The 14,777-nt window shown below is 40.5% G+C and overlaps 1 protein-coding gene across 1 annotated transcript in view; it reads right to left on the bottom strand.

Annotated features, from left to right (window-relative positions):
• Positions 1-812: 812 nt before the first annotated feature.
• cerk (ceramide kinase) overlaps positions 813-14,777 on the bottom strand; it is a 34,898-nt gene continuing 20,933 nt past the window's right edge. The window contains exons 7-13 of the mRNA XM_034234397.1: positions 11,708-11,782; positions 11,392-11,544; positions 10,763-10,868; positions 10,199-10,278; positions 7,784-7,983; positions 3,599-3,813; positions 813-1,956 (exon numbers count right to left, since the gene is read on the bottom strand). Of these exons, the coding sequence (XP_034090288.1) occupies positions 1,836-1,956; positions 3,599-3,813; positions 7,784-7,983; positions 10,199-10,278; positions 10,763-10,868; positions 11,392-11,544; positions 11,708-11,782 (950 nt within the window). The 3' untranslated portion in view covers positions 813-1,835. The remainder of the gene's footprint in view (positions 1,957-3,598; positions 3,814-7,783; positions 7,984-10,198; positions 10,279-10,762; positions 10,869-11,391; positions 11,545-11,707; positions 11,783-14,777) is intronic.

Below are 14,777 nucleotides of genomic sequence, written 5' to 3'. Positions count from 1 at the left end.
ATAAGCTCACTTATCCACTTGTATTGCTGCTTATATATGCAGAGATAGAGAGCAGCAAGATTTAATAAAGTGAAAAAGTCCAATTGAATTAAAAATGATTGATTTAGCATTTTAATGTCTGGGAATCAGTGCTACTGTTAGCGGGCTAAGCTAACTAGCTCTAACTTTTCAATAATTTCATGCGGCTAAATTAGTTTTCTAAGCCTGCTAGCTTATTATTGCTTCAATAACATTATAGTTTGTTTGCTTGGACAGAAGTTAGTAGACATTCAAGCTTAATTTAATCTTTGTTTGCATTTCACAAATTGCTAAATTATTTAGCTTTGATGATCTGTCAGCTGAAAGCAAGCCTCACTTTCATAGTTTCTGTGTGTGTCTGAATGTACATTTGTATCTGTTTGTGTGAGTGTTTAACAGATTCAATGCATCCCACTCCTTGAAAGAACATCATAAACTAACAAAAGTGGGCACTGGAGGTGAAACATTACAGACATTGAGTCAGCATTAACAGAGTTATAGGATTCGAAGTGAGGAGCAAGCTTTTATGGTGTTAAAAGCTGCAGTGTGTGTGTGTGTGTGTGTGTGTGTGTGTGTGTGTGACAGTGTGATACATTGACATTGAATATCACAAATAACAAAGTACAGACTTAAAGTGTGTATGTGTGTCTTTACTTTAGGTGCTTGTGTTAGCAGCAGTGTCTTGGCTGCAGTGAGAGAGCATCTGCAAAATGGCAGTCATGAGGCTAATTGTGATAGAGCTAACTCATCACATTGGCACACACACCCTAATGCATTTTTTATTGTCTATGTTGTTTAATATACCTATTTTTATAAATGTGAAAGTAGGCTAGCATTCTCTGATGGTTTTGCTTCACAAAAGGGAACACAAAAGGTTAATTTAGCAGCCATACAATACATAATCTTTAATAAAACTGTGAAGAATTCTGAGCCTGGCTAATACCAAATGATGATTCAACTTTCAGTGTTTTTTGGCCAGGGAGGAGCAGCGTTCAGAGCCACAGGTGCACCGCAGCAGTGCTGAGACACACCAAATCACTTAGCAACCACTTTGCCTTATTACCCAGAATCCACCAGGGTCCTGTTAGTGTATTAGCAGGGTATTCAGCTCTTTTCATTAGTGCCCCTGGCTCATATCGGCTCTCACCTGGGTCACAGATGAAATGTTATTTCTCTCCCAAAAAGGGATGATCGGATTGCATGTGGCGTTTCATGTCTATCCAGTTTGGCTGCTTGCTTTCCAGGCCTTTCTTCCTCTTTCCCCAAAATAAAGCATCATCTCCTTGGCTGTCTCTCTTTGCTACACGGGGAGACATCCTGTTTGTGTTCTCCTTCATGGCAGTATAAAACCCTCCCGCCGATTGTGGTGGCTGAGTCCAGATCAGTCCTGTTCAGCTCCGTTTCATCTGGCGCCTTGAGATCCTCTGAGCTTCGAAATCTGCCTTTTTCCAAAAAGTACAGATAAAAGAACGGAAATGGAGGTTTGAAATGTGGCAGTGCTGGCACTAACAGCTGTGTCAGTTTTGGGTTAAAGCTGCATGATGCAATTTTGCACATTAAAGCCCCAAGCGCAGCAAGGAGATCTGAGTGCTGGATCTCCTTAGTGACAACAAAGAGTGCAAAATAACTTTTTCCTCTTAATGGCTGGGGATGGCAGCCACACCTTTGAGGGTATTGAGAGGACTTCCTGCTATTTTTGTTGAAGTTACTAAGGAGAGATAGGATGCCATCGTTTGTGGTTCATACTTTTTGATATTCCAGGACAATATTACCAACTCAGTTTTTGTTTCCTAGCAGCTAATTGTCCGATCCAGCTCTCAGTCCACTGAATAGTGTGTGTTTGGTTCCAATGCCCACAGTGTGCAAGGGTCTTCTAACAAACTCTGCTGCTGCTCCTCGATACCCCGGGCAAACAGCCTGATCAACTGGGGCTGGACACTGCAGAGGGGAAAAAAGAGTGTACACACACATGAACACACACATGCAAAACGCATAATTTAGCCCAAATAACAAACCATTAATTTAATGACTGTGCTAATTTCAATGAGACTTTACTGTCCACGTGGCAGATGTAAAAGCAAGGAAATGGCCCCCCTGTGTGCAGACTTGACAAGCCAACTTGAAAGTTAGGAAATCGTTGTGGTGTGTTAAGTATAACTACCTTTAAAGAGCGACCTAAAGCAGATGTTGGAATACAGATGGGGCTGACAAAGTATAATGACACAATAATAACACGTCCTGACGCATACGAGGTAAAAGTTTACGGGCAGAGAAATAAGCTGTAAACAGGCAAGATGGCTTTTATGGTACAGTAAATATTGCCTTAATTATGGCTTTTGCTTTTGTCTGAGAAATGACACCTTTATTTTGACTGGATCACCTGTTGTTTACTTGCAGGCTTCACTGATAGTTATAATGTTGGAACAGCGCAGTATATCACAATTTTTAACTCAACATGGAGTTTTTTTTCTCCAAAGAACGTGAATAATAAATCCCAAAAGTTTAATAAAATATATAAAATAACTCCAAAATCAAGAATGCACAATTTTTTATTATTACATTATTTCATGATTTTTATTTTCAGTTGTTTGGTTCAGTCATTGTGGCAACTTCGATTTAAAAAATTGTATTTCTGACTTTCAAAGCAAAATTATTTCTTTCTTGCCGTTTCGCCTGGGCTGTTACCATTAATTATCCGCATAGCACTCTGGCTGGCTCACTCCAAGAACGATTAGCCGAGAGGAAGAGACAATAAAGGACGGACTTCTGCTTTAATTAAAGGGGAGTAGCCTTTTAACATGGGGAGGGCCGTTAAATTGGCAACATTACAGCGCCATGCATCATTGGCAAAGTACAATGGAGCGTGAAATAAATGATGCCTCCAGCCGTGCCACGCTGGCTGTGTAGAGATCTGATAGTGGGGAAGGCTGAAGTGTGGACAGAGCCAGAATAATAAGGGAGGCTAATTCCATCGAGTTGCCAAGATCGTCCAGCAGGGAACAGTGAAATAGTCTCCTTACCACAGACTGTTGGACACTTGCAGCGCTAATGGCACTGCTGCTCTCATTTCTGTCTGGCCAAGTAGAAGAACTTCCTTATCACCAGCTATCAGGATGACTTACATTTCCTCAATTTTGACTTTTAAAGGACATATTGTTATGGTGTTACAGAACAACAATGCCAGATCCCTCTTCTTGATCTATCTAAAGTTTGGAACATGTGTTTATTTGCTTAATTTAAAAAAGTATTAATATAACTCTTAGTTTAGCATAAAGACTTGAAACTCTTAAGCTAACTTATTATCATCTTGTTTGTTTAATCAACAACAACAAAGTTTACACACACCAATCTGTCATTTATGGAGTTAAATTATTTATTGGCCTGGAAGTTACTTCTTGAAGTCCCTTCTTGTTGCCTGACTGACGTTTTAATTTATTAAACATTTCTGTCTAAATTATTTGTAACTTTGTTCGGTTGCACCTCAGCACAACATGTAGGAACAATGTGCTTGAAATAAGTACCACAGGTTTTTTGGAGTTGACTTGTACATTGTACACGAGGTGATTCGGTGATTAGTTACCTGACACGGATGGCAGCGTGAGGTAGAATCTCCCCGTCGCAGTTCCAGCTGCTGTGGGAGTCCTGGTAGTTGTAGTTTGTTTGAGCAGAGCATATGGGCCTGAAGCCCGTCTTCTTTGGAGTCTCAGTCAGGTCTTCTAGAGAATGCATCTCATTTTGCTGTGGCTGGAAATTAAACCTCCTCACCCGGTGGACCTCTACAAACGAGTGGTCAAACTAGGGAAGGAAGCAGAGGAAGGAGAGATGAATGGATGAGGGAACAGATGTGCCCACAGATCGTTCAAAGGTTAATACCGCCTCTCTCCGGAAGCACTTGAAGAGTTTTATCTCAAACTGCAGCAAGGGAAGGAACACAAGAGTCCATCTTGTTTTATGCTTCACCAAATTATATTTTGTGTCAAATTGTTGTTGAGTCAATGCATTTAGAGTGTTTTTTTTTTAGATACACTTTGACATGCATCCTTCATCCAGAGAGTCACAAGGAAATATCAACCATCATACAGAACTCAATAACAGACAGTGATGGCACTACTTATATTCTAAATGTATTGTATTTACTTGCACTATTTTATCTGTTTTATTGTGTTACACTGTTGGAGGAGCCTAGGACCTAAGATTTCATCGACATAACTACACTGTAGCTATGTACGAATGACAATAAAAGCCTTGAACCTTGAATCTTGATTAAAGACACTTACTGTCTATTCTCAAAGTAGCTTTTCAGAAAAGTGGACTTGATAGATTAAGGTCAAAGAAGTGGTTATATTATATATAATCAACATACTGCTTGTGATGAAATTCTAGAAGCAAAGAACCGGAGCAGATCGGAGAGCTTGAACTGATGTCAGAGATTGAAGGTGTATTACGTTACTGATGGAGAATTGACATAGACATATGCTGAGGAACCGTAGTGAGACAGCCTCTGCCCAACCAGCTCACTTCTTAATATCTAATGGCTATTCTTGGCATGTGCATCTTACCTTAACTAACCCTTTTGATTATAGGCTCATCGTGGTTGAGGTAAAAAAGTTAATTTAATCTCCATTGTCTTTTCATTGACTCCTGCTGCTTTTATAATGAAAAAGCAAAAGGGCATTAAGGTTTGTCCTTCTTTCTCTCCATTTCCAATAAAAGAAAATGGCCAACAAGAGATCAAATGCAAACTGTTGAAAGGGACAAAGGAGGTTAGATGAAATGGAGGTGCATAACAACTATAGAGAAGTGAGGGTAAGAAATTATTTTGTCAAAATCCCCTTTCATCTCACTCAATGTCGCAGAAAGGTTCATCTCTGTCCAGCGCACTTTCTTCTTCACGGGGTGCCACTTTCCCTCTATTCCCTTCCCTTTCCTCTTCTCCTTTTTCTTCCTTCTCCCCTCATTCTTGCTCTTTCTCACCCTCTCATCCCGAAAGCAGAGTGACAGCCATTTATTTCACATCAGACCCACTTTATGACTGCAACCGCTTTGTATTCATGCTGGACGGTCTGCCTAGAAGGCTTTCTGACAAGGCCATGAATACGTTAGACTAGAGCGATGCGATAGGAGAGATTAGAGCGAAGCGAATATTCGCATCGCGTCCGGTGTGAACGCAGCATTTCTCTCCGCTTGGCTGGACAGTGATGCTGATATTAACTGAACTTTGATGCAAAGTCCCACTATCCGTACTCATACGACTACTTGTCTACCTTTCTGTTTCGCAAGTGAAGCAGCAGAGACAGACTCAAGCTAGAAACCAATACCACTGAGGTGGTCATTTACGAGATATAATTAGTTTTTCACCATGAGAGAGGTCTGACATATGAATGACAAAAAGTAAAATACGGTAAAGAGCAACTTAAGGCGACCCAGAAGTGTACCCAGTTTTTTTATTGGGGAAACGAGCCAATCTCTTTGAGAAGCATTGTTGGATATCATGGGGGATCGACCAGCGACATGAATCATTTCGTTTTCATAAAGTTAGATGTATTTTACCTGTAGGCTATGTGAAATTTAAAGTCATACTAGATTACCTAGAAACTAGCCAAACATCTGACAAAGAAAGTGCTGCTTGGAACAATTTTTAGGGTTGCTAACTTGCTTACTTACACAAGGCTAGCTAATGAACAAGCTAATTGCTGACCACGGGGAAACAAAAACGAACAATTGACCAAAGTCTTCTAAAAGGGAGTAACCATAAACTTAGCTAGCAGCGCTACAATGCTAACATTTGCATAATAAACTGCGAACGTTCTCATTTATTTTTTGAAAATGTTTACAATGTTCACCTCAGTTTAGCATGTTAGCATGCTTAGCATGTTTAGCATGTTAGCATGCTAAACCCAGATATGTGATTCAACTTGTGTCTGACAGTAGATAGTTAGGCTTCAGAAATAGCTTGTATTATCTAACACATACAGTAAAAAGAGCCATTACAGTGCAAATACACAGATACAGCTTGCTCCCCATGTCCCACCCACACAGGCCCTCAGCTGTACAAGAAGGAATTGGTAACAATGACCCAGATAATACATCTATTAACTCAGTAATGAGAGCAAGCAGTTTGTCTTCAATAATGCACAAATTAAAATATAAACAGGGTAAATTAAGATGAGAAAATAAAGATTCTCAGTATTGGATTTTAATATATTGCGAACATTCTCGGTCATAAAATCATCTTTAGGGCTCTCTGAATTAGCATCACCAGGGAGTGTTGTTAATTCCATTTTGCTCACATAATTTCATTCAGTCATCTGGATGTAGTATATTTGAATGGGGTCGTGATATTCCAGGGGCACGCTTCATGTCACAGAGATCATTCCTCGAGTTGCAACATTTCCCTGTAGAAACAGACTTTCCTTTATTTCCTTAATTTTTCTTGGTATTTTCTACCACAGGATCGTTTACATGTTGCAAATACATAACATAGCATTAACATATTTTGCAAGACTAATATGAGTCGTGGTAATGTGCAAATTGGATGCACAAGTCAAGATGTGGATGTAAACTCAGCGTAGGATGTAACCGTTAGCTCCAAACAGTCTGTGAAGTGAACAGTAAAACAGCTACTGCAAGGCAAGGCAAGGCAAGGCAAGGCAAGTTTATTTATATAGCACTTTTCAACACAAGGCAATTCAAAGTGCTTGTGAAATTACTGCAGGTGAAATTACTTACAAGATGCTTCTAAATGGGATAAACTTCCTAAGGCCCTTCCTGAGGTAATAATTACTAATCAACAGACTTCCCCTGGCAATACTTGTGCTATCCTAAGAGGGCATTAGTCTGGTATCAGCCTGTTCTTCCCTACAGCATAACCCTGATGCAGCGATTACCGGTGCCTCCCCGGACCAGGGTGGAGGTTATTTATGATACGTGGGAAGGCACTCGGGCTAAGGCATTTGAACTAAAGTGAACCACAGTTGGGAAATTGAGCCGAGTCAGCAAAAGGAGGTGCTAGCACAGCAAGTGGGCAAACTCCTGCCTTCTGCTCGCTCTTCTACAGATTTAACTCACTCTCAATTCATCTGTGCACGGAGCGAGCAACTCCTGACGGCAGGAAAGTGTTCTGCACCAAAGTGATTGACAGGAAGAATAAAACGGTTTAAAAGTGTAGCTGTATTACAGAGACTGTACTCTTTGAAGGTCACCTATTATACAAAATCTACTTTTCCACGTCTTGTATACATAAACATGTGTCCCCCCTGTGTAAAAAAATTCTGAAAGCTTCAGGAAAAAAGATTCTCTCACTTTTTGTCCTGATCCATTTATATAAAAACCTGATTTTGGCCACTTTATGATGTCATAACGATGTGTTAGCTTGTGTAACCATTAGCCAATCACCAACCAAGTTAACACCCCCCCCCACCGTATCACCTGAATCTCCTCCTAGAGCACCATTGTGTTCTTTTCAACCAAATATCTCTCAGTGGGGCTTGGGGAGGGGCTCCTTATTTTCATCTAAAGTAACAGACAGAGAATCAGCTCTTTTGAAACAGGGCTGAAACAGAGGGGGTTATGGGATGCTGCAATGATCTGTTTGGTATTTCGAGCCAAACACTTCAGAGACATGTTTTGTATATATATCTGAGACCTATAATATATTGATGAAAAACAGTATAATAGGGACCGGTTTTCTTAACTTACTTTAGAGGTATGATTATGAATTCATGAATTAAATAGTGCTTTGCAGTTAAATGATACAGCTTGATACCTGGTCTTCTTTGTTGGTGTGTCGAAGGAGATGCGTGAGGAAGTCCAGACGGGAGCACTTCCTGACCAGGATGAGGTCTGTGGTGCCGTCAGCCAGGTGGGCAGAGGGCGACAGACCCTTTGGACTGCGGGGACACGCGCAGCTCATACTGGCCGCATTTATTGCAATGAACTTTCCACGGATAGTCCTCCAACCACCAACTGAAACAGAGGAGTCAAGAGTTGGAGCAGGACCACGTATACAGTTCATTTAGCTGTGATTGCTTCTGTTCGACTTACAAGACTCCTTTGTTTCTATACCTTCTATCCAAAGTTTCCATATTTAATATTTTTCATATTTCATTGTATGCCACTGCAATGCAGAAAAACACTTAGTTGTATAGTAGTCAAGATTTTTTATAACTTTTAGACTTTTTTCGCAATGTTAAAACCCCTCCATCTGATATTGAAACTTTTAAATGAACAGACTTTGAGCTGCAGTGAATACACTAAACAGTGATTTATTTATTTATTACCAAGCAGTTTCGCAGCGTTTGCAAACATGCCACATCAGATTTAGCTTGAAGTATTGTGTCAGCTTTCAGCTACTTACTTCTACAAATTCGATACAAAATAATCCAAACCTTTGGATTCCTTTCAAACTCCAGTTAGTATTTTCCAGAAGTGCTGATGTTAGACTGACACAAATAATCTATGCACCATCAGGTATTGGGTTTCGAAATTACACTGTGTATTTTGCCAGTGCTTTATGAGTCCTTAAGGTTAAGTGCTCACTGTGTTACACATCAGCACTGATGCTTATCAGAGTCCATTAGGACCCAGATGTCTTGGCGGGAATTCTCAGAGCAGCTGATGATTGAGCCAATATAGGAACTCTGATGCTGAAAGTAAATAGTGTTATTGCCCTTGTAGGAGAGCTGAATGTCTTGTGTTTCAAAATGCAATTAATTTTAGCCAAGCAAGGCTTCGCAATATCTAAAGAGGAAGTGATATGGATAGCAGAGTGATTGGATTAACCTTGAGTTTGCTTGTTGCAATTAAATGCACACGTGGCCTCCGAGTCTTTAAAAGACAGACGTGTCGGTTTCACTTCACAAATCACAGCTCTGTTCCCCCGAGATTAGCGACTGTTTGCGATGGTGGCGTATCAAAGAAGCAGCATCACCCTCTGGGGCTGCCAGTGCCTGTCACCGGGGTGATAGTCACTGGAGTAAGCTGCGAAAAAGTGATCACAGACGTCCAAACCTCGGAGGGAAAATTATGTGATCTGGGAAAGCAAAACGATTAATTACCTTTCTCCCTCATTTCGCAAAGCAAATTTACAGAGGTGATAACGCAAACCGACGATAACAAGCCCGCTGAGGCTACATAAAAACAACAATATTCTAATTGGGAAGCAGTGATTAAAGCTGGAATAAAAAAAAACTCGACTGTAGGCACTGCATAAGAAGATTTTTTTTCCAAATGAGTATTTGCTTTCGGAGGAGAGGCTGGCTCATTTGCACAGAGCGAGTGTGCCGTGCCTCATTGATTTAGCAGTGGTCTGAGATTCCATCGCCAGAAAAAAGATTAGAAAAAATAAAAGATCCCAAAGCAAACGGCAGCACTGGCATGAGACAAACCCCCTGTCAGAGCTGGCAAAACTACATTTCTTACTAATTAGTAAAAGTCTGTCACACCTCACAAACAAACAGGTTGTGTTCCCCTTTTCATTTACACAGGAAAAACACACAAACCATAGGAAGACTCAAATAGCCAAGAAAGAAAATGACAAATTTAGTATCATGACACTTATTAGAGAGGAAAAAACGTCTACAAATTACTTTCTGTATTTCATATGCCTCCAGGGATTTGTTCAGCAGTGTCAGTGGGTTGAGAGAACCATAGATTATTAAATGTGTGTATTTTTGTGACGGTCAGGGAGACAGACGAGGGAACAGGAGGTGACGTCCTACTCGAGGCTGAGTGGACAGACACCACCCTGTCAGAGAACATGTAATTTCATCAAGTAGAGGCAAGGGTGGATGCGGGAGATTTGGAAATCGATAGTCGAAAAAAATAAAAAAGGCTCCATTGTTGGGGCACGGCAGGGAGTTGTGCAGTGTCACTAAAATCAGTTTATATTTTCGCGTCAATAACTCATCAAGAATCTCATCAGGTATTCTGCCGTGATGCGGGAGAATAACAACCACAACTAAAAAAGAAAGAAAATTAGATTTTTGAGAAGATGATTATTTAAAGTCTCAGGTATTGCAGAATATAAATGTAAAGGGAGAAGAAAGACAGCGTGGGGTTTCCACATGTCTCAGAAGTTTAGAAATAGACGAACAAGCAGATAATGAGGCAGAGACAAGAGAAATTCATTTTTCCGTATGATTACTTTGACATATTTTGTGTGATAACCCCAAAGTCGTACCTTTATCAGACATTTCCTTCTCCTCTGACATCTCCCACTGCGTGTCCTTTGATGAGGGCTTATGCTGACAGACGCTGCACCTAAAATATCAGCATAACCTTGTTTTATCATGATCAAACCATCAGTGTTTGCAACTGACATTCAAGGTTTTAACGAGCTAAGATGACTCATTATGAGGGAATAAATGTATTCCATCTTAACAGGGTCCACCTTAGGTTAAGCTATTTATATTTAAGTCACTTTTGTAGGAAATCCTCAAAGAAGTCTGCTGCCAGAAACGCCTTATGTCGCATAATTATATGTTTTTATGGTAAAATAGATGTCAGGAAACATGGAGTCTTACAGATGAATGGTTTTTGGACTCCATAACAAATGCAAACATTACCTTTTTCTGAAAATACCAAATGTGCTTTCAGTCTATAACACATCAGATACTGTAGTCTTCCTGACAATATAAAGTATCCCATTTAAGCTCTGGCAGGTGCACCGCTGCTATTGAAGAGCATCAGATAAGTAAGCATATTGAAAAGCTATAGAATTGGATATCTGTGATGCTGTGTTTACCCGGATCGACACTGCAGCTTGTCTCTGGGATCCCCCATGTTGTTCTCAGCGGGGAGGAAAGAGATGGAGCCTTCATAGTAGTTGTGACTCAGAAAGGTTTTCACGCCTGGAACAAAACAACAAAGTGTGGGCAACAGAACACATGTCAATTTAAGTATAAATGCTCCTTTTCTATATATAAACGAACCTGTCCATGCACAGGCAAATGAACTTTTAAATAGGTGATATCTAAAGACCATACAGGTTTATTTTTCAACAAGCAGTTTTTAATGCACACGTTAACAACTTGTTATACACTCATCTGTGCCGTTGGACCCAGTTTAGTTTAGCTGTTTCATAACTTCAATCATAAACTTGCTGCCTCTGTTTAAAGCCCCTTCCAGTACAATGTGTGCAAGTATTTAAGTGCGGACGCAGTGGGAAGATGAATCTTGCCGATGTTAGTGAGTCCCACTACGGAGCTACACTTGCACTGAATCCACAAAGGCAGAGTCTGTGTGTTAGATTTATATTTTTAATCCTCCAAAGTCTGGACCGAAGGCAGGAAGAGCCAACTCAGGGATAAACTCCAGTTAAAAAGGCCTAGCTTGTAGATTTACCCAGGGTTATAAAAATGACGGCCCTTATACCTGACAGGTCATATCTAGCGGGACCCATCCATCTCTTCCTTTCGCTGTCTTTCAGTACATCACCATAGAAACCGTATCCAAGCAACGAGACAGAGTATCTGAGAAAGCTGTCGTTGTGGTGAACTGAGCACACGTCCATCGGCTGGGAATCACCTGCGAAGAGATATTGAGTAAAGTGTTAAAAAAGCCAAACAGTTGTTTGTGGCTTCCTACACAACACTGACAACATGTTGGGAAAATGTACACAGCACGCCACCCTGACACATAGCGTGCTGTAAGTCATGTAAGTGTTTTCCAAATACTGGTATGCACTCACCCACAATGATGTGTAAAGCAGAAGTAACTGGATCGTTGGTTCCCACTGTGGCAAAGCAGATACAATCAGTGGACCCTGTTGGATAGGAGACACACAGGTCAATAGTCAGCCATTATAGCCCGGGTATTGACAAGTTAAATACACTGCAACCTATAAAATGACTACAGTGGCACAGAAACTGTTTTCACCAAAATAAAAAGATATAGCAAACCTCCAATATTTTAAAAAGCAGTGTGTATAGGGGCTTTTTCTCAGCATAAACGGGATGAAATGCTGTGTTCTCACTTCATGGTGTGGAAAAGCTCTACTGGACTCTCTCTTTTGGTTTTTCATTACAAATATACATTTTCTTCCCACTGTAGTCATCTAAAACATTTGGAAAGGGAGATGTATTCACTTGTTTGCAATCTCTAACCCTAACTTATACTACAACTAGCAACAACTTGGCTTCTTGATGCTAAGAGGGCCTGGCATTTTCAGTGGTAGAAAGTTACTAAAGTTAGCATTTAGCGAAGCTCTTATTTCTGCAGGCTGTATGTAAAGTAAAATGCTCAAAGTGATTATGCTAACATGCAGGTATAATGTCTTAGAATAGCTTGCTACTGTAGCTGGCTAACATTAGCTTATTAGCAGCACTGAACATAAAGTTAGCCATGGAGTGCCACAGGGCTCAGTGCTCGGACCTATTTTGTTCACATTATATATGCTTCCGTTAGGCAATATTATAAGAAATCATTCTGTAAACTTTCATTGTTATGCGGATGATACTCAACTATATTTATCAATCAAGCCTGATGAAATTAATCATCTAAATAAAATTCAAGACTGCCTTAAGGACTTAAAAACGTGGATGACCTTAAACTTTTTGATGTTAAACACGACCAAAACTGAAGTTATTGTACTTGGCCCGAAGAATCTACGAAACAAATTATCTAAAGATATACTAACTATGGATGGCATTAATTTGGCCTCCAGTGAGACTGTAAGGAATCTTGGTGTTATATTTGATCAGGATTTATCCTTTAACGCCCACATAAAATCAATTTCAAGGACCGCCTACTTCCATCTACGTAACATTGCAAAAATCAGGCATATCTTGCCTCAAAACGATGCAGAGAAACTAGTCCATGCATTTGTTACTTCAAGGCTGGATTATTGTAACTCCTTATTATTAGGGTGTACCAAGAAGTCAGTCAAGTCGCTTCAGCTGATTCAAAATGCTGCGGCTCGTGTACTAACCAGAGTTAGGAAAAGGGACCACATTACTCCTGTTCTGGGTGCCTTACACTGGCTCCCTATAGAACACAGGATAGAATTTAAAATTCTTCTTCTCGCCTACAAAGCCCTTAATGGGCAGGCGCCATCTTACCTTAAATAACTCATTATACCCTACTGTCCTACTAGGGCATTGCGTTCCAAGAATGCAGGGTTGTTGGTTGTTCCTAGAGTCTCTAAAAGTACAATGGGAGCCAGAGCCTTTTCTTATCAAGCTCCACATTTGTGGAATCAGCTTCCAGTTTGTGTTCGGGCGGCAGACACCCTATCCGTTTTTAAGAGTGCGCTTAAGACCTTCCTTTTTGATAAAGCTTATAGTTAGGGCTGATTAGATTCAGCCCCTAGTTTTGCTGATATAGGCTTAGTTTGTCGGGGGACATCTTACTTCTTCCTTCTCTCGGTCTATACCTGTGTACTCTCATGTTCCGATTAACCCAGCTTCCCCAAATGTCTTTCTTTTTGGTGTCTATATACGCCGGGATCCGGAGTCATGGATGATCCTGCGGTCCTGTGTCCTGGTTCGCGAGCCCTGGATCTTGAGTCGTGGCTGTGGTCCTGGATCATAGGTCCTGGATGGATATCCTCGTGGATTCATCTTCCTATTATACACACATGCATTTCCAAACATTTGGACTACCTATGTTGCAAATGTATTATCTTTTCAATTTACACACGGCATCTATTGCACATCTGTCTGTCCTGGGAGAGGGATCCCTCCTCTGTTGCTCTCCCTGAGGTTTCTCCCATTTTTCCCTTTAAACTGTGGGTTTTCTCCGGAAGTTTTTCCTTGTACGATGTGAGGGTCTAAGGACAGGGGGTGTCGTATTGTCATACTGATATTCTGTACACACTGTGAAGTCCACTGAGACAAATGTAACATTTGTGATATTGGGCTATATAAATAAACATTGATTGATTGATTGATTGAAAGTACAGTCGAGGCGTTCTTTTTTTATTTTGTTCATAAGCCAAAGAATTTGATTAATTAAATATGTGAATTGACCAATAAGCAGGCAAATAGATATCGAGACGTTTTATTGCAAACCACAAATATGCTGTAAACCTCATGTAGGGGTTGGACAACATTTCTGCCAATCAGTTAAAAGAAATGTGGACTTTCTTTTTTAACAAGATAAGGACAATTTCCCCTTTTTTAATGAGTGAACCTTTCTTATTTCCTTATTTTTATGCATCAGCAATGGCCAGGAGAAATGACCTAATGCCATTGTCATGCCATACTTTAAAATACTGTTCTTCCGCCATTGCTGCAGACAGGGAGTAAATCACACAATGAAATATAAACGGACCTTACAAAGGGCAGTTTTATGTGTTGATTTCTACAGTTGTGCAACTCTATTAGCATGTAATTATGTTCATCACATACATCTCTTAGTTATATTTAAAATCAATCGTTTTTGGTCGTAAAGTGAACTAATAGGATAGCTCCGGGGGCCCGGGTTATCAGCAGCTCTCCTCAGCCAACAAATTAAGGATAAGAGAAACCCCCTGCCTTGAGAGAATGTTAGATATTACATTTTTCAACTTGAGAGACGGGCTCTATCTCTCTTTTTGCACCACACAGCGTCATTTCAGACCTATCTGCCCCACTTTGATCATCTTCAAGTGGTGAAATGGACCCACTGCTACTGATAAAAGACAGAGAGAGTGAGGCAGAGAGGAGAGGACAGAGTGAAATCTAACTAGTGCTGTTTTGAGCTGGCTCGCAGAAGCGTGACAGGGCAGATCTGGCTCGTCATTCAGCAGTGGACACACTGATGAGTATGAAGATGAGAAC

The sequence above is a fragment of the Gymnodraco acuticeps genome, unplaced genomic scaffold (genome assembly GCF_902827175.1).
Source record: "Gymnodraco acuticeps unplaced genomic scaffold, fGymAcu1.1, whole genome shotgun sequence".
In the NCBI taxonomy this organism is placed as follows: domain Eukaryota; kingdom Metazoa; phylum Chordata; class Actinopteri; order Perciformes; family Bathydraconidae; genus Gymnodraco; species Gymnodraco acuticeps.
Note: the sequence above shows the minus strand (reverse complement) of the source record. Positions and strands in the feature narration are given on the sequence as shown.